At 39.9% G+C, this 26,629-nt stretch overlaps 1 protein-coding gene across 5 annotated transcripts in view; it reads left to right on the plus strand.

Annotated features, from left to right (window-relative positions):
- The first annotated feature begins 3,451 nt into the window (after positions 1-3,451).
- Positions 3,452-26,629, plus strand: part of angel1 (angel homolog 1 (Drosophila)) — a 30,869-nt gene continuing 7,691 nt past the window's right edge. For all 5 annotated transcript variants that reach the window (XR_009266749.1, XM_058749609.1, XM_058749611.1 and 2 more), the window contains exons 1-5: positions 3,452-3,530; positions 8,092-8,835; positions 19,250-19,467; positions 19,549-19,618; positions 20,451-20,881. Coding sequence is in view for 4 of the 5 variants with exons in the window: in XM_058749609.1 (XP_058605592.1) it covers positions 3,467-3,530; positions 8,092-8,835; positions 19,250-19,467; positions 19,549-19,618; positions 20,451-20,881 (1,527 nt within the window). In the remaining variant the exon portion in view is untranslated. The remainder of the gene's footprint in view (positions 3,531-8,091; positions 8,836-19,249; positions 19,468-19,548; positions 19,619-20,450; positions 20,882-26,629) is intronic.

A 26,629-nucleotide genomic window follows, 5' to 3' on the forward strand; every position in this document is an offset into this window, starting at 1 on the left:
CCAAAGAAGTTGAGTGCACGTGCTTAGCGTCATATCCAGAGGTTGTGTTTGTGAAATAGACGTATGAGTGCTGCCAGCATTGCTGCAGAGGTTGAAGGGGTGGGGGGTCAGCCTGTCAGGGATCAGCCTGTCAGTGCTCAGACCGTACGCCGCACACTGCATCAGATTGGTCTGCATGGCTGTCGTCCCAAAAGGAAGCCTCTTCTAAAGATGATGCACAAGAAAGCCCGCAAACAGTTTGCTGAAGACAAGCAGACTAAGGACATGGATTACTGAAACCATGTCTTGTGGTCTGATGAGACCAAGATGATCTTATTTGGTTCAGATGGTGTCAAGCGTGTGTGGCGGCAACCAGGTGAGGAGTACAAAGACAAGTGTGTCTTGCCTACAGTCAAGCATGGTGGTGGGAGTGTCATGGTCTGGGGCTGCATGAGTGCTGCCGGCACTGGGGAGCTACAGTTCATTGAGGGAACCATGAATGCCAACATGTACTGTGACCTACTGAAGCAGAGCATGATCCCCTCCCTTCGGAGACTGGGCCGCAGGGCTGTATTCCAACATGATAACGACCCCAAACACACCTCCAAGACGACCACTGCCTTGCTAAAGAAGCTGAGGGTAAAGGTGATGGACTGGCCAAGCATGTCTCCAGACCTAAACCCTATTGAGCATCTGTGGGGCATCCTCAAATGCAAGGTGGAGGAGCGCAAGGTCTCTAGCATCCACCAGCTCCGTGATGTTGTCATGGAGGAGTGGAAGAGGACTCCAGTGGCAACATGTGAAGCTCTGGTGAACTCCATGCCCAAGAGGGTTAAGGCAGAGCTGGAAAATAATGGTGGCCACACAAAATATTGACACTTTGGGCCCAATTTGGACATTTTCTCTTAGGGGTGTACTCACTTTTGTGGCCAGCGGTTTAGACATTAATGGCTGTGTTTTGAGTTATTTTAAGGGGACAGCAAATTTACACTGTTATACAAGCTGTACACTCACTACTTTACATTGTAGCAAAGTGTCATTTCTTCAGTGTTGTCACATGAAAAGATATAATAAAATATAAAAAAAAATGTGAGGGGTGTATTCACTTCTGTGAGATATTGGGTGTGTGTATATATATATATATATATATATATATATATATATATATATATATATATATATATATATATATATATATATATATATATATATATAAAAGGCATACATGTTTTGATCTGAGTATGAGATTTACTTTTATTCCATCTGAACAATTTCATGGAAGTTTTTGTCTTCTGATAACTCTTTTCCGAGGCAGGAGGCCGTTTGTGCTTTAACAACTGACCAGTAGCTATTACAACAAAATTAGCAATCGTTTCCATTTATTTCTTGTAATAATAATATCTTATATACTGCATTCTGTGTTTAAACTCATCAGTAAATACTGTATGTTGCAGTTTCAGTGTTTGCAGAGGAGGTATTGTATCCGTCTTACCATAACCACAGCAGTTCTGATAACATCAGTATGAAATCAAAACAAAAATTGTGTTCAGTCATAAAATATATAACAGATACTGTAAACACCATTTAAAGAACATTTAAACATTAACACATCTAAAATTAATTTTTATTATGCAAAAAAATTATATTTACAATCATGAAGACAACAACAATAAGAGAGTTACTCTATGAAATGCTATTATTAACTTATATATTTCTTTACACTATAGAGGGCTCTCTCTGGCGAGTTTTTAGAGCTCCTTAAAGTATCCTAAGAATTCTTCAAATAGCCTATACATCAATATCTTCATTGGGAATAAAAAAGGTATTTTCTTTTAAAAATTACATTTATGAATGTAGAATTTTCCAAGACATAGTAGCCTAATAAATAATGGACCCTTTACACAATACTGTGATGTTTAACGGTCATCTGCATCGTAAATCCTCGAACGTTTTTCACTTTTGTATTTAAAAAAAAAAATAGTATGTACATTTATAACACTATTTTTTGTATTATATGACTTTTGCATCAAATTAAAAAAAAAAAAAAAAAAAGTTAACGCTAATGCAAGGGTGTTTCTAATGCAGTGTCTATGAGGGACAGTAAATTTGACATCGTTCTCTCTTCTGACCCTTCTGACTGTTATCAGTCTCTCAATTTATTTCCTTTTATTGAAAGTCATGAAAACACTATCGTGGAGTTTTCCTTTTGCTATTTCAGCAAATGGGAATGTAAAATCTATATTTGTGGTACTCTCCCATTCACTGCTCTTCAAGTCAACCCAACTATGATGACTTCCGCTGCGGAGAAACACGGAAATGTGAAAAAGGTCCATTATAAATGTCTGGTCTGGTTTCAAAGACCAGACTTTTTTTTTTTTTTTGTATAAAGTTTGAAAAATCAATCCAAAATACTTTGCAACAAACAACTCCAAAATAAGTTAAATATTTTTTTCTTCAAAATGATGACAAAAGGAGCAAGTTTATAACAATTATGGATTATTTTAAAAGAGATTTAAATAGAAGCCACAAATCTTCATTCTATGTCGCTGAGAACTTACACAGAAAAGTATATAGGCTAAAAAAAAAAGTATTGTAGGCCTATTGTAAAAGCAGACTTTTTTTTTTTTTTTTTTTTTTAAACTACTAAAAAGACATTGGTTAATAAATAAATTTTATTGAGTTTATTGAGTTGTCAAAAATAGAGCATAAGGAGCTCTTCCAAAAATAAAATCACATTCTCTTGGGGGGGATTGGAAAAGATGATTCTTGTAAAAAGTATTGATAGACAGCTCTATCAATCATCCAAACACTGCCTCACTAATTTTTTAACTTTTTATTTTATTTATTTATTTTTTATTAAACCTCAATAAACACAGTCAAAGTACAGTTAGGACTACAATAATACACATGAAAACATAAACAAAAAAATAATATGTATACAAAATACACATACAACCAGGGGGGTGGGCTAAACATGGACTTACAAATGGAGACAGTCTTAATTGCTTTCTTATTATGTAAATAAAAAATCGTCTTTAACATAAATTTGAATTTCTTTTTCAAGAACCAAAAATAAAGGACTGGTTTTACTGTAGACTACTTACATTTATGAATATGAAATTTAGCAAACATTAAAATTAAATTCATAATGTAGTACTCCTTCCTTTTATTTGAAGGGATATTAGTAAAACCAAATAAAATATGTTCTAAGCACAAATAAAAAGTGGGGTCAGTGCTATCAATTATAAACCAGTCAAATCTTTCCAAAGAATTTTTACATAAGAGCACTGCCAAAATAAATTAAACAAAGTTTCAGTCATCATATTATAAAAATAACAATCAATTCAAATCAATATCATTTTAAACAATTATAAAGATCAGAAGACAGTTGGGCGTGACGTCATCGCGCTGCGTGTGTCGTCACGCTGTTAACGCCCCCTCGCGTTCAGTGTCGGGAATAAAGTTGGTTCGCAGTCCGCCGGTGATCATGATCGCGAGTGTGATGTTTTACGTGCTGTATCCGCTCTCGAGGCTGATCCGCAGAGTTTCAGGTAAGAAGTTGACGGTGTTTCGTGGCTTTTGTCGGTGTTGATGTCGCGGTGCAGCACGAGCACGAGCACGTGCGTCTGAGCGCATATAAAGCGCAGCGGCGGCAGCAGCAGCTGTCAGACTGACCCATCTCTCTTTACTCTGCTGAAGTGTGGCTGATTATCCTTCAGTTCTGCAGGCCTCTCCATCAACAGTTCTTTCATTAATGCTGACAAACCAGGCAACTACTCTTATATCCCATCTGCTGCAGTGATGATGATGATGGGGATACCACGGTGCTTTGGTGTAGGGATGGACCGGGGCTAGTTGTCACACTTTATTTTCGAACTTTTCTTTATTGGAAGAAACCTTATTGTCCTCTTGACAACAACAACAACTAATGAAATATTTGCAGTGACACTGTTAAAAACAACAACAACAAAACAAAACAAAACAAAACAACAACAATAAAACTGCTTTATTTAACATATAGTGATTTTACACTATAATATAATGTGAACCTGCCTTTCAACACCATATTAAGCTACAAAGGCTCTCCAGCAAAGTTTAAGCACTATAAAAGTGAATGTTTCTTTTTGTTGCAGTTATTATTTGTATGTTTTGTCATAAATGCCTATAAATAAAATAATCAAAGAAAGAGTGTCAAAGAAAACATAAAAAATTATCAAATCAATGTTAATTGTGAATTAATTGAAAACAAAACATAAATTTTACTTTTTCGATAAAATCCGCCTTCATTATATTTATTTGTTTGTTTATTTAACAGGGACAATACACTAGATGCCATGTACATGGGGTATATAGCATAAAGCTAGTTTGCAGCAATCATCACAAGAAACAAAACCAGTACAAATAAACATATATACAGATAACTGTGTGTGTATATGTTGTACATATTGTCATACTTGAGTCCATATGCAACTTTATGCAAAGTCACAAACATAAAATGTAAATCAACCTGCATACAGAAAGAAAATATTAACTCAACCAGCCTGAATAAGCCTGAGGTACGTACTCGATGTTGTAAAGATTTCAGCCATTGTTTCAGCTTTGTAGAGAAAACTGTGAGTTCTGATTGCAACTTTAAATCAACAGGCATGGTATTCCATAGATGTGAACCTTTTACTGAGAAGGATGATTGACCCATAGTAATTCTGCATCGCCGAACTCTACAATTCCCACTTACTGCCCCTCTGGTCTTTGCCCCATTGCTACTGAGTTTTTGTATCAACTGGCAGACTATATCGGGGGCAAGGCCATGTATACACTTAAATACTGTTTTTATAAATGAAAACTTGGAAAAGATTATCAAAACTTAACAAATTATACTTTTGAAGAATTTGACAATGATGCCATTTCATTGGTTTCTGATCCATTACTTTTAAAGTTTGTTTGTGTAGTGACATCACAGGCTTAACGACTGATTGAGAAGCTTGACCCCAATTTATCGCACAATAGGTCATATGTGATAATATCATAGCATGCATAAACACTTGAGCTGCTTTAAGAGATATGGTCTTATCATATGAAAACAGTTCAAATTTGTCTTGATAGTCTTAGGCATTTTCTTAATATGGGCATCAAACTTAAGTTTAGAGTCGACTATAACACCTAAATATTTAAATTCACTTACTGCCTTGATTTCCTTTTGGTCACTTTTGATTTTAAATCAGGGGTGCACATAAGTTTTTCAGCCTGGTTCTCATGAGAACCTGCAGATTTGGTTTGGTCCTCACTATAAAAAAATTAATTAATAATAGTGATAATATTATTGCACTTTATTTAGTTTTATATATATATATATATATATATATATATATATATATATATATATATATATAATAACTAACTAAAAATAATAAACTAAATAATCTAGTGTGATAATACTATTTTATTTTAAAATAAAAAGGCAGTATTACATACAAATGCAATTATTTTATAGTAAACTTAAAAATAAAATGTTAATATTTTTATTGTTATCATTATTTTTATTTTAATTTTCATCATTTTCAAACGTAAAATCAGCGAGCTTTTATTTTGGCGGGTTGCCGGTAAGTAAGGTTTATGCGCTTCCGGGTTTAGCGCTGCTGATGGAAGAGCGTCAGTGAATGAAATGTCACAGTTTTGCTTTGAAAACGGCAGCGGCTAGCCTAGATTATGCTTTCAGTTTGAATAGAAATCTTATACAGTACAGTTTGTCGATCTAAAATGGTAATTGTGCATTAACAGCTGTCAACCATGTCGGTACGCAAATGCGCTATCAGAACTTATTTACGCAGCGCGTTTTTAATTTTGGTCGCGCATGCGGACCACTTATGTGCACCCCTGATTTTAAATACATCCAGTGCTTTGTTATTTAATGAAAAACACATTGAAACTGTTTTGTTGTAATTTAAAGTTAAACAGTTATCCTGCAGCCACTGGGAAATACAGACCAGTTGCCTGGTTAACATTTCTGCAGCCATATTAGAAGTTCCTGCTGTCACATAAATAATTGTCATCTGCATACATTTGACAATCAACCTCCTTGCAACTTTCAGGTAAATCATTTATATACAAACAGAAGAGGAACGGACCTAATATTGAACCTTGTGGTACACCCAGTTTGCATTTTTGAAGTGATGACTTAACACCATTAATTTTAACACATTGCTGCCTACAATCCAGGTATGATTTGATCAGTTTAGAGCTTGTTGAGAAAAGTTCATTAGACAGCTGCAGCTCATCCAGAACACTGCTGCCAGGATTCTGACTAGAACCAGAAAATCTGAGCATATCACACCAGTCCTCAGGTCCTTACACTGGCTTCCAGTTACATTTAGGATTGATTTTAAACTACTTTTACTCGTTTATAAATCACTCAATGGCCTAGGACCTAAATACATTGCAGATATGCTCACTGAATATAAACCTAACAGACCACTCAGATCATTAGGATCGAGTCAGCTAGAAATACCAAGGGTTCACACAAAACAAGGGGAGTCCGCTTTTGGCTATTATGCCGCCCGCAGCTGGAACCAGCTTCCAGAAGAGATCAGATGTGCTAAAACATTAGCCACTTTTAAATCCAGACTCAAAACTCATCTGTTTAGCTGTGCATTTGTTGAATGAGCACTGTGCTACGTCTGAACTGATTGCACTGTATTTTATGTATAATCATTTTCTATTCCCAACTGTTTTAAATTCATTTTAAATACATTTTTATATAATTTTTATATAATTTTTTTTTTTTTAATTCCTTGTTTTTATTGTTGTGTTGTTTTTTTTAATGACTATTTCACTTCTTTTTATGTAAAGCACTTTGAATTACAACTGTATATGAAATGTGCTATATAAATAAACTTGCCTTGCCTTGGAATCTGAGGGTGCAAAAAAATCTAAATATTGAGAAAATCACCTTTAAAGTTGTCCAAATGAAGTTCTTAGCAATGCATATTACTAATCAAAAATCAAGTTTTGATATATTTATGGTAGGAAATTTACAAAATATCTTCATGGAACATGATCTTTACTTAATGTCCAAATGATTTTTGGCATAAAAGAAAAATCAAGAATTTTGACCCATACAATGTATTGTTGGCTATTGCTACAAATATACCCCAGCGACTTAAGACTAGTTTTGTGGTCCAGGCTTATATATATATATATATATATATATATATATATATATATAATATATTAGTTATAATAATGATTTGCGTCAGTCTGCTCCACACAAACTCCATCTGTGAGTTTGAGTCGCTTTAACACGCATCTGCGAACAAGGCATGAGGCAACGGTCTGCATAAACTTTTAATGACCATCGCTTATCAAAAAAAACAGAGAAGGTTTCAGGGCTCCTTGCGGTTTTCTGTCAAAATAAATGATTATTTGACATTTGAAAATGAGGACATTTTAATAGTCATAAAGTATTGTAATTGTACAGTCATAATGTAAAAGAAATTTCATTACTTTTTTTTTTTTTTTACTGTGAAATATTGCAATATTAACATTTCTATTGGTTTTATTTAGTAATTTTATATTTTTATTTAATAATAATAATAATAATAATAATGTTATTTTATAGCCATATTGATTGATATATAATAACAACATTTTGGTCAAATTCTGCTGCCCTACAAATTAACACAGCAAACCTGGATTGTTTTTAATTGGAAAAATTGCAATTTATGTTTTGAAGTGTTTGAAACCAACTTACAAACCACCACAAGAGGAAATAAACATTTGTTCGATATGACTTTATTCAGAACCTTTGATTATGACAACTTCCCCATGTGACAACTAGCCCCTGACAGCCCATGTGACATGCTCATGTATTTCGGTTGAGCAGCTCATATGTGATCTCATCACATTTCAGAAACAGGGATATTGCATGCATTCATAAGGATCTCGTTTGGGATCGTGTCAGAAGTGCAGTAGGGATGGAACTGACTCTTTTAACATGCCCTTGGTACTTATTTTGTTTGTGGTACCTGTAGTTTTTCAGTAGCCTGCAGTAACTTGAGAAAATGTTTATTTTTCCCAAATAGATCTGTCACTTTTATATCTTATCTCTCTCCACAGAACTGTGGTGCAAGACGCCGTTTGTGTACATTAATGGCAAAGAGGTTTGGGATGGTGGCGGTGCTCTTTCTGGACCGCAGCAGACGGGCCTGTTACTGCAGTGGAACAGCGCGGGAAACACCGCCGCTGCTCCCGATCCAGACCACACGGACACTGAGAGTGCTCACGGAGAGCTGGTAGATCTACTGGACATCTGTGAGCTGAAAAAGAGACCAGAAGAGTTGAACAAGGAGGAAATGCATGAAGACATGCACAAATCACTGAGTTACATCAATCAGATGGAAGCTCCTGCAGCATCGGTGTGTGATGGAAGCATTAACATAAACCCCTCAGAATCAGCGCTCCGGTGTTTAGAAGAAACAAATGATGGAGATCCTGTGACGAATGAGTCTGCGTTTCCCAATATTGAATATCAGAGTCACTCAGACATTGATAACATGCTCTCTGCATTCAACCAGCTTGATGCACATGCAGAAACAGGTGTCTATGATGATCGTGATCTCACTCATCCCAGCGCTGACATCTTCCAGTTTGATTCTGACGCTGGGAATGAAGCCCTTGGCAGCCCAGTGTTTGATTTGGCGGCTTTGCTTGCAGACTCTCAGCAGGTTAATGCACCAGCGGAGCCTGTCGGCTGGCATTTTCCCGTAGGCCTTGGGCTGTCACAGATGTGTTATTGCCCTTATGTGCAGTTTCCTGACGTCAGCTACTATCCTGCGCTTCAGGACAATGACAGTATTGAAGGTGGGAATCCCAAATTTACTCTGCAAAAATATACACTGCAAAAACACCAGGCAAAAGTTTTGACCTTTTAATGGTTTATGCTTCAATTACTGAAATTAATTTAAAAAATCTTTTACAAACGTTAATGCAACAGCGTTTTTCAGTGGTCAATTTGTAGATTTTGGTCTATTTTACTTCTTTAACATATCTTTTTAAGACAACCAAAATACACATTTATCTATTTGTGTTTGTAGATGTCAATTCCAATTTATATCTTTAAAGGCAGTGAATTTTTTACGTCATTTCAGCAGCGCTTACATACACCAAACTTTACAGTTATTTTCCTCGCTACAGTACATTCTGAAGGGTTTTATTAGAGGGGTTTGTTCATATATCATTCACAATGATTTATGTGACATTTTATTTATTATTATTTTTTTCTGCCTGTTGACAGTACATTCTGGTTTATGGTAAAAAGAGAAATCCAGAATTGCTTCCGTAAAAACCTTGAACTTTATTTATGTCAACAAAATCGAACAAGAACTTTATCCAATGCTTAGATTTCTGTCATGTAAATATATGCAAACTAGTGTATATTTAGTTAGATAATGCCTCATTTGCACATGTAAAGATAACATTTTCTGAAATGTTATATAATTATAACTAATATAAAATGAAGTTCCAAATGTAGGTTCGAGAGGAGCCTAAACATTCAGTTCTGTTAACCGTCGTCCCAGCAACAATTCTTCCAGCATTTGGCCCAGCCCTATTCTGTGAAACATGTCCCACCCTTATGAACTCTGAACATTTACCTCCGACGAGGAATTTTCCTGTTCCACGGAATCTTCTGCCATCGCCGAGTCGACCCCAGATTCTCCTAACTCCGGCTCCCATATCTGTCAGACCAGCAAGGATCGAGGTCGTCCCTCTCGGCATCCTCCTGCAAATTCGCCGAGGCGCCACAATGAGATCACTGTCCTCGCACCTCCAGCTATGTGGCCATGTACCCCAGTCGTCTCAACTTCTCCATGCACTCCAGCTCATCCGAATACATCCGGATCATCTCCTACTCCTGATTTAAAGGGGTCATATGGGTGCGATTTCAAGTTTTCCTTTGTCTTTGGAGTGTTACAAGCTGTTCGTGCTTGTAGATCCATAAAGTTGCAAAGACTTAAGTCTCCTCCAAAGAGATATTCTTTATAAAAGTTAAGACTCGTCCATGCCTTCCTAAAATGCCTCGTTAAAACACGCCCCCACAAATCTACGTCACTGTGTGGGAAGATTCGCATAACACCGCCCGAATGTTTACGCAAAGAAAGAAGGTGTAACTTTTATTCTCGCTGTAGTATTGTTGCCGCCGCTGCACGTTGTGGAGACGCTGTGTGTTTCCAAATATGGTAAGGGGTGTAACATTTCCGTCACACGCTTAAGGTATTCAGCCAATCACAACGCACTGGATAGCTGGCCAATCAGAACGATGAGCTTTGTAAAAATCCACGCGTTTCAGAAAAGTGGAGTAGGGAGGAGGAACAATAATGTACGGTGTGTGGAAAATGTGTTTTTTGAACCTTAAACTCCGTAAACGCATTACATTACACCAAATAATGTTATTTTTAGCATCGTCACATGACCCCTTTAACAAAATTGATAGCTAACGGATTGCAGCATTCTCTTGCCGCCACAAACATTCATTTTTCTCAAAGGCAAACCAAAGCTCAGTTGTATGCTCTTTACCTGAGTTCGCAATCTGGACCGACTCCATCCACTGCTCCTCCCAAGAATCGTCCATCTAATAGAGCTAGACATGCCTCCCTCAGCCAGGAGGCCACGTCAGCCTCGAGCTGCACCAGCATCTCCTCTCCGCCCGCTGCTGCTGCTCCACCCGCCTCAGTAGCCATGGTCCACACCCCCCACTCCACTAGCACAGGTCTTGCGGCGATGGCCCTAACACCATGTCCTAACTACGCGCGGCGCGACAAAATTCCAGCGACAAGCAATTTGTGTGTCCACACCAGACACGATGCGACAGAATCAATCAAATATCACAGCCAATCAGAAGCGTGTGTGGGCGGGCTCTCTCAGAAAGTGCACTGCTCTTGCAACGAAATGGATATGTTTATAATCTAATTCATAATAAATTAAAGCTTTTTAACATCATTAAATGTACATACTGAGTGACTGATAACATCTTTATGGAATACACTCGTTGGTTCGCAGTGAGTTCACAGTTTTAACGGTCATCTTTGCTTTAATGTATTTTTCAAGATCTGAGGTAAACTGTCTGTTGTTGTCTTCAGTATGGCTATAGGGTCACGCAATATGATATTTAAACTCATAGTAGACACGTTTAATTTTGAATAAAGCACATAATCACCTGAGATGATCTACTGTCACATACAGTAGTTTGTATGTTCCAGCCGTGACGTTGCGGAAATAGAAACCGTTTCTAAATTAGGAGTTTTGCGTGTCGCCGTCGCGGCTAGTTAGGACAAAAACTCTGATTAACATGAAAAAGATACCTTTTATCGCGTGTCACGGCGTCGCGTCACGTGTAGTTAGGACACATGTTCTCTGTTCTCATAGGCCACTTCAACCCATCAATCCAGTGTCTCCCAAGCATCCATATCTGCTTTTGCTTACACTGTCGTTCCTCCTGTACAGCCCCACCTTTTACTCACCTCAGAAGGCTGCCTCTGCACTCTGGTGCTTTCTCTGCACCCCTCTTCTGCACCTTCTGTTTTCCCTTGCATGAATGCAGAGCCCAGCGTGAGGCTGTCTCCGCAAACAGTGCCTGCCCCGTCTCTTTCCCCTGTTAGCTGTCCCCCTCCACTGCAGCCTGTCCTCCATCCTATACCCTCTTCATGACCATCCCAGCAGCAACTCCTACCTACACCTATCTCACAGAAAGTCTGCCTTCGATCCCTGGACTGTAGTGCTTTTTCCGTTACCCTCAAAGGTTCAGCATCAAGCTCCAACCGCATTCTTTCCCTTGCAGAATTCGTTATAGCCTTTGGAAAATATACAGATGTAATCTGTTCAGTCTTCCCAAGGAACTAAACAATCGTCTATATATCATTGCTGATCTCTTACTGTCTTTTGGTGGCAGCCACTTTTACACCTACCACAAGTTAGTTTCCACTAAATGAGCAATGAGAGTCATGCAGTGGATCCAGTGCCCCTTTTGGGGTGCTCTGGACTTCGAACTTTACAATAGAGTCCGTCTTTCTTGGCTGCCTCAATATATCTTGTGCCATTTGCAGGTCTCTTGACCATCAATCTTACTCTTGCTCACTCATTATACAAAATCCCCTCAACCCCTAGCCCCAGCTCCAGCCAATCCCCCGAACCTGTCAAATCCACTTAATATGTGCCACAGTCCTGGTTTGATCACTCTGTCTCTGTAAATGAAAAAGGGCGCTCTTCATGAGAACATTTCCAATTGGCAAGTTTGTAATAATGGCAAAGAATTTGTTTCAGACAAAGAAGTCTGAGTTTTTTTTTATTAATGTTTGTAATTTTTGTGGTGGTGCCCATGCCCACCCTGTCTGTCCCATACACAAGTCTTTGGCAAAAAACAATAAAGATCTCAAAAAATTCTAGGGATGTCCCCATCAGGTTTTTTGTGCCCCCGATCTGATCGGAGTCATTGAATATTGAGTATCTGCTGATGCTGATGCCGAGTCCCAATCTGATACTTGTATATTCCTATAGGAATGTATGTTTGGTGCACAATACAAGTACATTGAAGTTATTAAAATCAATCCAATGTAGCTGTGCAGAGAGTAAAAGTAATATATGCATGTATGTATATCATAAGATACTCACTTACTCTCTTATGGGACTACTTGATATAAACTTCTTGCATTTAAATGTATAATAAGCAGAGTAATTGCAACATAAAGTGAAGATAAGGCTAGAAAGCATGTAGCTCGCGGTGTCAGAACGCCAGTCTGTCAGTCAAGTCCGAATCAAGACGCAACCCATAGCAACACGTTATAACAACGACGTCTCAGACGGCAGATAAAAGTAAATGCTAAATTGAGTAATCGTTACAAAAGTGTGCATCAAATACACTGAACACAGCTCAAACATGTGACTCGCTAGAACAGACCTCACTTTTTCTCGCACGTCACGTACACACATTTGTGTGTCTTCTTTTCCTTTTCCTTTTAATGCCGCTTGGCAAACCCACTTAAAGGCACATACCGCCTCCTACTGCATGTCACCGGTATGACAACTGATGTAAAATAAGGATCGGACTGAGGAAAGCCGATACCAATCAGTTAAAAAATTGCTTGAACAGCCCCGATCCTGATCCTTGAGATCGGTTTGGGACATCCCTAAAAAATACCTCTCTTCTCCTGTCAATGTATCACTCTTAACTCTCGAGCTTAAAGATCACCCTGACAAGCAATTCACACACTATCTGCTGTCTGGCTTAAAACAAAGCTTCGATCCCGGTCTAGAAAGCCTTCCAGATGCAACTTTCGCTTGCAATTTACAATCTGCCCTGTTAGAACCAGACATCATAGATTCCCGCCTCGCAAAGGAGAGGTATTCCACACTTATCATCGGCCTATTCGGTTCCCCCTGTTCGACATCTATCGCATCAACTCCATTGGTATACCACAAATAAAAGAAATCTGTTAACAAACTAAGGCTTTATTGTGCTCTTTCCATTTAAAGTGCCCCTATTATGGGTTATGAAAGGTTCATATTTTGGTTTTGGGAGTCCCCAACAACAGGCTGACTAGGGGTCGACCGATTATCGGCCTGGCCGATTATCGGCGCCGATATTAAGCATTTTTATGATTATCGGTATCGGTCATTTTCAAAACCGATGTGCCGATATAATTATTTAATTTTGAAACGCGCTATTTGGCTCTGATGCAGCCTGTCAGAACTCACCACTCTGTGGCCTCGAGCAGTCTCTGCCCACCGCGCATCTGATTTGTTGGGAGTCACGAGTCAGACCAATCAATGTGGAAGACTAAGGCACTCTCTCACTGAAAGCGCTTGCTACAGTTTCAGTGATTATCATGCATCAGTTGTCTCTCAAAGGCAGCAGCAGACCTTGTTCAAGTTGCAATGAATCACAATCCACTACACTGAAGTTGCAAAACACCTCAATATTATCTATTTATGGTTTCCGCGATGGGGAAAATACAGACGGAATCGCGGAATCCAGTCATATAAAGGGAATTTACTGTATAACGCGGAGTCACAGAGTTCGTCAAAGTTTGGATGAATTAATCAAAAGTAGGTCAGTACACTTAAATCGACTCGCGCTATGGACTAGTATCTGTAAATATTAAGCTGCAAAAAGACTTATTTAAATATGAATTCTTTATGTTCTGCGTGTCTCTGTATATGTGAATGGCACAGACACACACACACACACACTGAAGTGCGCGACGCTCGCGGTGTTTTCAGCATCTGCCGTCTCACTAAATGAGGACATAAATACATGACCAACATCCCCAGAACTGCTCTGACAGTTGCTTCATGAGCATTTGACCGTTTCATTTGAGTAAAACGATCGTCATATCACATACATAGGCTATACAGAAACTTAAGAGGTCCTCATGGCAACCCGTCAAAATAAAAGTTCGGTTTATCTAGTACTACTACTACTACAACAACAACTTTTGTTTAAAAGAATAATCACACAATACGCTATTTATTCCATGTTTTAATTTTAATGGTAAACCCATTTGTTTGCCAAAAAATTGAGTTTAACTCTCATTTGAATAAAAGATAACTGAAATTAATGTTTTATGGCTTCATTTGCACTGCACTGTAAATTAAAACTAATCGAAATCACATAGGCCAAGATTAAGATACTGTCACACAGGCCAAGATTATGATGACATAAATTGTGACATTTCAATAGGCTATTGAACCAAGTGTGCCTAACAGGCTATTAGTGTTATAGTTTAATTAAAATAGTTGCAGTCTTCTTCACAACTTCTACAATGGAGCTATGAAGACAATTCAATTATTTACACTTTTATATTATAATTATGAGAGGTTATGCTATTCCACATACATTTCTAACATGTAAATTATTGAAGCCAAATACTTACATTTCCCCAAGCTGTTTAGCTGTAGTACAGTATTCATAGGCTTAATCATGAAGCGTGCAGTGGCCCCACTTTTAACTCTCTCTTTATATTACCCTTATTGTAGATGGATGCATGGAGGATGACAAGAGTAAGAAGTGCAATCAACACCAGGGAAGGCAGTTTTTGTCAGAGCCCTTGTTATTCTTAATTTTGACATTTAAATTTCATTTTTACATTAGACATAATATATCGGTTAAAAATATCGGTTATCGGTCCACTTGGTCTGTAATAATCGGTATTGGCATCGGCCCTGAAAAACACATATCGGTCGACCCCTAAGGCTGACATGCATGCAAGGTCAAAAAACACTTTCATTGTCTTATAATATGCATTTATTTTTACCTTATTTGCTCAACAACTCCCAAACGATTCGCTCAACAATGAATTTTTCCAAACCCCTCCTTTGCGTGATTGGTGATTGGTTCAATTGGTCAATTTCATTTCTATTTCATCATGCCTGTAATGCCTGATAAAGCAGCATTTGTGAGCTCAGTGCTGCTTTGTGTACAGCCGCTATCGTGGAAACCGCTAATTTTACCTCTCCAAAAGCGGCACCTAGTGGCAAAGAATGAATTTGCATTTTCATTCACACCAACGCGAAAATCATCTGATGCTTTTACGCAGCAAACACGCAGAGCTGTAAATATGAACCAGTATATCCCACGGCCGCCACACATAGAGTGTAAGTCTGTGGGAAACACTGTAGCAGGCTTCAGTAAAATGACAGGGACACAACACAAGGTTGGGGCTATACTGCTGTGGTATTGCTGTAAAAATGAACATTAACCATTAATTCTTCACAGCCTTGTCCTTTGGCAGTTTAAAAAAAAAAAAAAAAACGGATTTACCCTCACAGTGCAGGGCACCGCTTCAGTGTTTGAGGTAGGGGGGGTTCAAGTTTTCCTGGGTCTGCATGCGCAACTAGTGGGCGGGAAATAGGCTAATGTTTCATGTTGACGTCAACATGAAACTACTTGGGATTCATTTTAAAAACAACTCGTTTAAATGATTGAGTCAACTCTTTCCTTTGGGAGACAATAACTTTATACACACTGTACTTTCAGATTTAAAACTTTGCAGGATATTTTAATTCACTTAGAGCTGTGTTACACACTGCATGAAAGGTCATTATCACAAATCCATAATAGGGGCACTTTAAAATTAGAGGCAACCAATTGCATTTTAATCACGATGCAAACAAAGATGCTGCATACATGCAGCACGAGCAGTTTTTAATCTAAATTAGATTCCAAAATTTGAAGCAAAAACAGAATGGTCTGACTTTAGTGTTGTGAAACTATACTACATAAAACATATCTAAAAGTAACAAAAACAGCAGATGAGCTGAATGAGATGCAAATTCACTCTCTGCCAGCAGGTGGCACTTATGAAACAGATAAAGTGATTCCTTGATTACCGCTGTAAACAAAGCAGCCCTGCACTTATGAACACTACAGATACATTATACAGAGGCAAAATGGAAAGAAAATATCATCTAAACTTTTCTAAATACAGTCACTTCCCCTCAGAGATACATTCATATAAATACATATTTGTATAGATTTTTCAACAGGCTTGCGGTGTATCGTTACATCCCTAACAATAACACATCTGGACTCTTTTTCTAAGACCAGTCCTTTACATAGAAACACAAGGTTTGTCCCAGGGCTAAAAGTGTGGCAACAGATCAGGATCTTCTGAAAGGACGTGCTGTCATGGCTACCGAGTCCAACTCCACACTGAGAAAAGAGATTAGAGATCGACCGATATATCGATTTACCGATATTTTTCCCGATATTTAAGCATTTTGCCATAATCGGATATCGGGTTTGTAATATCGGATTCCCCTGATAAACGACGCCATCTTGTGGGTGTTTTGAGAATTGCACACAGGATCACCATTGCAGCATCTGAGGGGAGACGAGACAACAACAACGGCGTGCACAGGTACTTGATTTGCTGTAGTTAGTAAACTTTATTTAACATAACAGCCATTAATGCACAAATTAGTTGTATTACATAAATGCCTGATATATATTTTATGCAACTTGGCTCTAAGAAATAAGATAAATAAGATAATCTGTCAAGCCCTGTCCCAGTAAAGACGTAACTTTGCCTGAATTAAATAACACAGCCATGTATTAGTGCATGTTGGAAATAAAAGCGCTGATTTGAATTCTCTCTCTGTTGTCTATTGGTCTCGTGAAGTCCGAATCACGTAGATAATCCGTCAAGTTCTCTCCCAATAAAGATATAACTTTGCATTAATTAAATAATACAGCCATGAATGATTGCATGTTGGAAATAAAAGCGCTGAATTTAATTCTCTCTCTGTCTGTATGCTCATAATTAGTCCCGTGAAGCTGCTTTCATATTGCAGTTCACTCAGCGGGTTGATGCTCAAGAAATGCTCCAGCACAGCCACCTGATGCTTTTTATAAATAAAATGTTTTTTATTGTTGTAATATGAATATTAAATTTAACATGAAAGACTGCTAATTCTCAAATGTTTTGTTAAGATGACTGAAAGGAGGAAAAACCAAAGTGAAGTATGGACTTACTTCACGCAGTCATTTATTTAGTTTATAACAGTAAATAAATATCAGTTCTGCATATCGGTTATCAGGCACATACACATGCAAATAATTGGTATCGGTTATAAAAAAAAAAATCAATATCGGTCGATCACTAAAAGAGATGCTCTGCATGGGGGAGATAGCTAGTTGTTTTCTTGGTTGCTGAAGTTTCCTGGTTATCTCAAGAGTGAGATTAACCAGTCGTAGAGGTAGTTAAGGTTGTGAATGCCTACTTCCCTTATCAGGGCAAAGGCAGCCTCTGAGACTTTCGTAAAGATGCAAGGGGACAGGGACAACCTGAAGAAGAGGACCTTGTACTCATATGCCCGTCCCTCGAAGGCAAACCGTGGAAACTGCCTGTGCTGAGGTAGGATCAAGACATGAAAATACACATCCTTCAGGTCTATTTTGTGTCAGAGACACGTCAGCATGTCAAGTCAAGTCACCTTTATATAGTGCTTTATACAATACTGAGAGTGTCAGACAGGAAAATAGTTTGTCAGTAATGCAAGAGGACAATAACAAAGATTAATTTTTCCAGCTAAAGTCAGTGATTGATTGACTTTTTGACACTGATTCAGTGACGTCATCATCCAGTTCAGCTCTCTTCCAATAGTGTCTGTGCAGTCAGTCAATCGTCCACAACTAAGCAAGCCAAAGGCGACAGTGGCAAGGAACCAAAACTCCCATCTGTGACAGAAATGGAGAAAAAACCAGGCTCAGTCAGGGGGCCAGTTCTCCTCTGGCCAGACAAAACCAGCATGGCATGGTTTAATTCCAGGCTACAACACGGGTCAGATTGTGCAGAGGACTTGTCTCCACCATCCTCGCCTTGTACTGAGGTGAACAGGACACTAGTATCTGGGCGGGCATCTGGCAAATTTGAATGCATAGCCCAGCCAGATCATCCTGATTAGCCAGCGTGATGGGTTGGGCAGCGCTAGCCATGCATCCAGATGCTGCACTAATGGCACCAAAGGAACAATATCCGGCGAACCCACGGTGGGTTGTTTGCGGCAAGGCCTGCCATGTTGGGAGGCCTCTTGTCTCTTAGAAATTGTGGCAAACGGCGTATAAAAGCACCTACCTTGGTCCAGAGGCCCGATGGTGTCTGGCCCTAAAGAAAATTTCATCCTTCCCTCTGTCGCCCTCTCCACCTTTTCCTGGGTCAGACCCAGGGCTTGTGCCTTAAACTTTGTAGTCCGTAGAGCATAAACGGTTGCCAAATAGTTAATGCATTACCTCTGGGTCAGGACTAACCTTGTGCAGATCTCTCAATGCTTTGGCCAGCTAGACCTGCAGGATGGCCATTGCATGCAGGCCTGGTCAGCAGAAGTAAATGGGAGCCTCGAACAATTCCTCCACTCGCCATCTTTCATAGGCCTATTCTAAATACATCAGTGGTGTTTGGTGCTGACATGGCATTAAATAAAAATATACTACTACTATTACTACTACTCCGAGGTGTTTGGGGCTCCCAAGAGTGACCCCTAGTGTTTGTCATTCTACACAATGTGGAAGTGAGTGACAGAAAGGCAACAATTATTGTAACAATTAATGTAATATCAATGTAAACTGTAGTAATATTTCATAATATTAATGTTTTTACTTATTTAAAGATTAGATGTGTCCAAATGTTTGACTGCTAGTGTAACACACACACACACATTATGCTATGTATTTGTTTTGACTACCCAGTCTTCCATTAAATTCATACTTTTTTCTATGTCGAAGTGATGTGGCGGGTATGGGAGGATCTTAATGAAACCCACACTGGTGCCTGTGGGAACACAGCTGCTGGGTTTGACTTCAGCATCATGTCTTACAACATCCTGGCTCAAGATCTGCTAGAAGCGAATCCACAGCTTTACACACACTGTCCAGAGGAAGTGTTAGTGTGGGACCAGCGACTCTGGACCATCTTGAAGGAGCTCCAGATCTGGGAACCTGACGTAAGGTGACACAAAACCCGAAACCTGTAATTATAACTGCTATTGGTTCTAAGCAATATCATTATTTCCTCTTTTTTACAGATAATTTGTCTTCAGGAAGTTCAAGAAGATCACTTCTTAGAGCAGATCTATCCTGTCCTGACTGACATGGGTGAGGAACCAAACATAAACAGCTGCCTGAATTATTCGCGGAACATGTGACGAAACCTGCTGCTGATGTAAACATGAGTGCACCTGCAAACCCTTGTGTCATGAACAGCAAAACACAAAGAGATGTTCAGCAGAACGTTCATGCTGTTCTTTTCCATACAGGGAAAGCAGATGGGGATTTATACCTTAGGAATCATAACAGTGTCCTAACAGTCCATTTGACTGGTGCACATCTTCTGATGTCATACGATCATTTCGTATGAAGAACAGGCCCAAATGTAAACTGTACAGTGGAGAAGATAATGACACAATTAATGCATAATGAAATAAATGACCCGATGTGTAGATAAAGACAAGTCAAGTCAAATTGGATGATAATATAGCTCACATTTTGTGATGATAGAAGTAATCAACCAGTTGAGATTTGATATAGTATCACTTTACGTGAGTGTACTGTATGTATGCAGATAAAGTTGGATATGCTTATAGTATTTCTATAGTATATTTAGTGTCCTGTATTATGAAACTAATAATAAATTTCACTCCGTGCTTCCAAATGCAGTATGAAAGGGGTCCAACAGTTCAGACATCACCTTAATTTTGTATTTGAAGAGCTTGTTTGCCAGAACGTTGTCATTTACAATTGGACTGTTTAATTTGCATAATAAGCCATCAAATCCAAATGCAAATTTTAACATGCAAGACTGTAAATGAGATTTGAGAGCTTTGTTTGTTGGTTGAAATCAGTCAGACTGGTGGTAAGTTGTGAATTTGCAGATGTTTCTTTCTGTTAATGACAATTAACAATTGAACTTTTTTTTGTTATTACCCAGGTTACACCTGCATCTACAAACGCCGCACTGGCGCCAAAACGGATGGCTGTGCAGTGTGTTATCACAGCGACCGCTTTACCCAGCTTTCCATCAATCTGCTGGAGTTTCGCCAATCGGACTGTGAGCTGCTGGATCGTGACAACGTGGGCATTGTGCTGCTCCTCCAGCCGACAGCAGGGCAGAATGAAGTGTTCAGCCCCATATGTGTGGCCAACACACACCTGCTGTTCAACCCCAGGAGAGGAGATGTGAAGCTCGCCCAGCTGGCCATCGTGTTTGCTGAAATTGACATCATGATCAAGAAATGCAGGAGTGAAGGAAGACGCTGTGAGGTGGTTTTATGTGGGGACTTTAACGCTTTACCCAACAGCCCTCTGTGGAATTTCATCACCACCGGACAGCTTTACTACCATGGGTTACCTGCTTGGATGGTGAGTGACTCGACAGTTACAACATTTTTTATCAGTCTGAAGAAACAATATTCTGAAAGTCAGAAATTAAATTTATCAATATTAAACATTAAATTGATCAGTATTATCTGCAAATACCCTGTAAATTGATTTAATAGGAAATAGGAAAATAGGAAACTGAATAGGAAAGTTGGACAAGTCTAGTCAAATGTATATCTTTTTTACGTCGGTTGGTTTTGCTGTGATAAGAAATCTAAATATTAGTCAGTTTTGTTCTAGTAAGAGATTGAAATATCAGTTGTTCCCTGTCGATACTCCACTCGTACTGCGTCTATTGGTTCGTGCAGTGTGTAGATAACGAACCAATGGGTCGGCAGCGGAGCTGCACGAGCCTATGGCGACGAAGCCCGCCAGAATGGCTATATAAGCGGCCGTTTCGCCATAGGATCCTCAGATTTCTTCTCCTTCAGCGACGACGACTTGGTCTCCGCTGATCCCAGAAGCCTTGCTCGCCGTTGACACACCTCGCAGCTGGACTCAGCAACCTCGATCTGCTTGGCTGATCCGCTGCCTTTTCCTCGCGACCCAGCATCGCAGCAGTTCTGGTCCCGTTCGCTACCGCCATCCGGCGATCTACACTCTATCTAAAAGAGCCAGCGGTGTTGCAAATGCCGCACTGTTACTGTGGTTCGTGCAGGTCTTCCCTGCATGCCGATGATGGCCACAGCAAGTGCGTTTCCTGCCTGGGGAAATCCCATGCGGAAGCTGCGCTCACGGGAACTGATTGTTCTCATTGCGAGAACATCAGTCTCGCCTCTCTGTGCTCGCGGATAGCTTTCTTTTCAGAGAGTGACTCCGTCCCTTGCGCCCTCCCGTTTACATCCTCCCAGGGACCTGTGAGGGAAAAAACAGCAGGGCAGGGGATCTCAGTGCCCGGTTGAGAGCGAGGCACGCGGGGTCTGAGCCGACGTGAGCTCGTGAGCGCCACACAGAGAGGTTTCTCCCGTCCTCTTTTCCCAGCCTGACCAGCATCCCTCTGCTAGCGCGAGCGATCTAGTCTCGTTCGGTAGGAGTAACGAAGAGCTGGCCGATGACGGACGCAGCTTCGGACGCAGAGGAGCTGTCGGGCTCGGTAACTGACCCGCCCTCCTGCCTTTGTCCGCACCCAGCGCCGCCAAAGTTGTTGAAGAGCTGGGATTCTGGGACACAGCGTCTTCTCGCAGCCAGCGATCCTCGCCGTTCTTCCCCGAAGTTCACGACAAGCTCACGAGATCATCGCGCTCCCCCTACTCCACTCGCCTCCGTACATCCGCTTCATCCGCCCTCACTACGGTGGACAGCACTGAAGAAAAGGGGTACAAGAAGATGCCTCCTCTGGATGAGTCAGTGGCTGCGCATCTCTGCCCAGCCACTGCTATCGGCTGGAAGGCAAAGGCCGCCCACACGTCCAAGCCATGCAGGACCACTTCAGCACTCGCTGGATGCTCCTACGTTTCAGCTGGACAGGCGGCTTCGGCGCTCCACTCTATGGCGGTCCTCCAGGTCTATCAGGCCAAACTCCTCTCTGCCATGGATGAGTCTGAGCCTGATCCTGCAACTCTCAGGGAGCTGAGAAGTGTAACAGACCTGGCTCTGCGTGCCACCAAGACCACCGCCCAGGTGATAGGGAGGTCCATGGCCAACCTGGTAGTACTCGAGCGCCACCTGTGGCTCATGCTGACGGAAATCAAGGACGCAGACAAGGTCCCCTTCCTTGATGCCCCGATTCCCCCCAATGGCCTCTTTGGACCTGCACGCTTTATGCATTCCCCCCGATCGCCTTGATCCCACAGGTCATCAGGCGAATCAGGGAACAAGGACACAAGGTTCTCTTGGTGGCCCCCTTTTGGGAAAACCAACCTTGGTTGTCAGAGCTGACTCAGCTGCTTATAGCAGCCCCCTGGCCCGTTCCCCTGGGACGGAATCTCCTCTCTCAAGCGAACGGGACAATATGGCACCCTCGGCCTGAGCTGTGGGCTCTTCACATTTGGCTGCTCGATGGGAGCCTACTTGCCTCCCAGAGCGAGTGTTAAACCCCATTTCTGAGGCCAGAGCCCCATCTATAAGACGCCTCTACGCCCTTAAGTGGTCTGTTTTCTCCACCTGGTGCCTAGACTGCAGTGAAAACCCATCTACCTCTGAGTTACCGGTGGTTCTGTCCTTCCTGCAGGAGCTGCTGGATAAGGGACGTTCCCCGTCCACACTCAAGGTGTCCGTAGCAGCTATCTGCCAGCTGGGCCTCGCCATCCACATTTGCTAGGTTTTATAACCTGGACATACTGGCCTTGCAGACCAGAGTCCTCTCTGCTTAAGTGGGCACACACACTACGTTATGAGAACAATTCTGACAGAGTTCTTGACCGCAACGCGCTCAAGCTCTCTGGTTGGTTGATTGCATACTTTCAGACCTGGGAGTACCGAATATGTAAGATTCATATGGAACGATCACCCATGCCGGACGTAACCTCTATGAGTTTAACCTGTTTTAGCTTTGGAGTATACTATTATGCTTCCATATGAGCATTGAATGCTCATTATGCAGTCGTTCCTCTACCATAGCATGGCGTGATTGAATTGAGTTCCCATATGCGTCTTTATCAAGACGCAGTACGAGTGGAGTATCGACAGGGAACGTCCTTGGTTACTGTCATATCCTCGGTTCCCTGAGATACGGAACGAGTACTGCGTACTTTGCCGTGCTAGGTAGCTGCACGACTCAGTCGTCACTTCAGTCGAAGTAACCTGAGGATCCTATGGCGAAACAGCCGCTTATATAGCCAGATGGCTCCGCCCATTCTGGTGGGCTTCGTCGCTATAGGCTCATGCAGCTCCGCTGCCGACCCATTGGTTCAATTTCTACACACTGCACGAACCAATAGTCGTGCAGTTTCACTGTGTGATTGAATAAGGCTTAAGTTCAGGAGAAAAAAGGCTTTTTCCCTTTATCAAGACGCAGTACTCGTTCCGTATATCAGGGAACGGAGTACGTTTTGTTCTATTAAGATATTGAAATATTGATTATTTTGCTCAATTAAGAGATTTAAATGTCAGTTGATTTTGTTCTATTATGAGATTTAAATATCAGTCAGTTTTGTTCTAGTAAGAGCTCTAGCTGCTGCATTTTGAACCATCTGTAGTTTGTTTATTTAACGCGCAGAGGAAACACCCAATAAAGCATTACAATAATCTAGCCTTAAGGTCATGAATGCATGAATTAATGTTTCTGCATTTGACATTGAGAGCATAGGTCATAATTTAGATATTTTTGAGATTGAAAAATGTGGTTTTACAAATGCTAGGAACTTGGTTTTCGAAGGAAAGATTGCTATCAAATAGCACACCTAGGTTCCTAACTGATGATGAAGAATTTACAGAGCAGCCATCAAGTGTTAGACGGTGTTCTAGGTTATTACATTCGTAGGTTTTTGTCCGATTATTAACACCTCTGTTTTATCAGAATTTAGCAGTAAGAAATTACTAGTCATCCAGTTTTATATCAACTTTGCTTTCCTTTAGTTTTGCAAACTGGTATGTTTCGTCGGGCTGTAAGAAATATGGAGCTGAATAGCATCAGCATAACAGTGAAAGCTAACCCCGTGTTTCCTGATGATATCTTCCAAGGGTAACATATAAAGCATGAAAAGCAACAGTCCTAGTACTGAGCCTTGAGGTACTCCATACTGCACTTGTGATCGATATGATACCTTTTCATTCACTGCTGCGAATTGATGGCGGTCACATAAGTACGATTTGAACCATGCTAATGCACTTCCACTAATGCCAACATAATTTTCTAGTCTATTCAAAAGAATGTTGTGGTCGATAGTGTTGAATGCAGCGCTAAGATCCAGTAGCACTAATAGAGAGATACAACCACGATTGGATGATAAGAGCAGGTCATTTGTAACTAATGAGAGCAGTCTCAGTATTATGATACAGTGTAAATCCTGACTGGAAAACCTCATACTGTAGATACAATTTTTCTCTAAGAAGGAAAATAGTTGGGAGTATGCTACCTTTTCTAGAATCTTTGACAGAAAAGGAAGATGAGAGAGCGGTCTAATTAAATTATAACTGATTAAATTAGTCTGTAATAAGAGTCTGTAATCGGACTGTAATTAAAAAGAGAAACTCACTCACTTCTCGACTGAATAACCTTTCCAGCTTTATTATGAATCAATGTATATTTAATTCATGTGAAGACTATGCAGTGTTTCAGTTTTACATTTGATTATTCAGTTTCTGTGTAGTTTCTTACTCGAATGCTACTGTTAAATATATCTAATGTAGGATTACGTTAAAGTCAAAGCACTGTTTATTTCATCTGTATATTTTTGTTTTATTGTATTTGTCCTATTGTTTGTAGTTCTTATTTTTAATAACAAAGATAAGTTAAAATAACAAAAACAACTAATCATCCACCCCTATTTTCAGGTGATTTTGTTTACCTGGATGTTCTTGATGTTAAGTTTTGATATAATTATTTATTACCAAGTTGAGCAAAGAGTTCAAATTACATTTTCATATTTGTGACATTACTTTTTATGTAATGCTAAAACACTGCTGGTCACTTTTAGAAGTTGTAGTGATGCTTTCTTTTTCAAGAAAGAATGTGACACATATGTTAGTATTATTAGCATTTGACAACAAAAGATAGCTGAAGTGTTTTTTCCATCAGTCTATTTTACTATTCTAACTATACATGATTTCATGGTCATTTTATTTAATCATTAGTTGCTTTAAGCATTTTTTCCCCCACTGTTGTCTGTGACGCATCAGGTGAGAATCACTGATAAATGACATCAGACAGTATGATGGCATACTGTACCGTGTGATGGTAGAAATGTGTTAACCAGTAGAGATTCTTCTTTACTCTGCTGCAGTGGGGATTTCTTTAAGACTGCAAGGGAAGCTCGGCTTCCCCCATAATATCAAAAAATTGTGCTAACATTTTATTGACTAAAAATGCGTTAGAACACGTTCATCTCGAAGACGAGTTCGTTCAGAATCAGCTACATATAGCAGGTCGGCTGACTCGAATTTCTTCTCATACATTCCCGTAGCATCAGTGTATTTCCCCGTTGAAGTGCGAGCAAAAAATGAGAGCAAGAGTGCTGTTTTTGTTTCGTTTGTGTTCGAATCCAAATCCACGTTGTCTTGGGCGAATCACTGATTCACTGAGCCATTCATAAAAACAGTCATTTGATTCGCTCCTGAAGGATTCAGCCGTTTTGAAAGAGTCATTTGAATGACTCAGTGATTCAATCACAAACTTCTGCCACCTGCTGGCCGTTTTTAAGTTTCCCATCTAAAAGTAGGCATATTACATTATTTTCCTACATATTTCTACATTCAGAATTTAGTATTTAAAACCTTAATCTCATAACATTTATTTATGCAATTATAAATACAGTCTAAATGAATAAATGCCTCATCTAAATGTCACTTCATGCAGCTTCTGTGCATTATTCAGTGCTAAGATGAGTTTTGTTTAGATCATTTCATGGATAACAATAGCCAGTCATTCATTCACATTAATTAAGTATTCAGAGAATAATATTGTCTGTTTTCACTTATTTATTTTGTAGAACTGAATTATAAGTTAAGCTGGTATAGTATCGTAAGACATTTTTATGGTATCGTGACAACTCTATTATACACCACATTCCTTGTTTCAGTTTAACCTAATTCCCACATTTCCTCCGTCGAGTTTAATATCTTTTTTTTTTT

The sequence above is a fragment of the Onychostoma macrolepis genome, chromosome 17 (assembly GCF_012432095.1).
Source record: "Onychostoma macrolepis isolate SWU-2019 chromosome 17, ASM1243209v1, whole genome shotgun sequence".
NCBI lineage: Eukaryota > Metazoa > Chordata > Actinopteri > Cypriniformes > Cyprinidae > Onychostoma > Onychostoma macrolepis.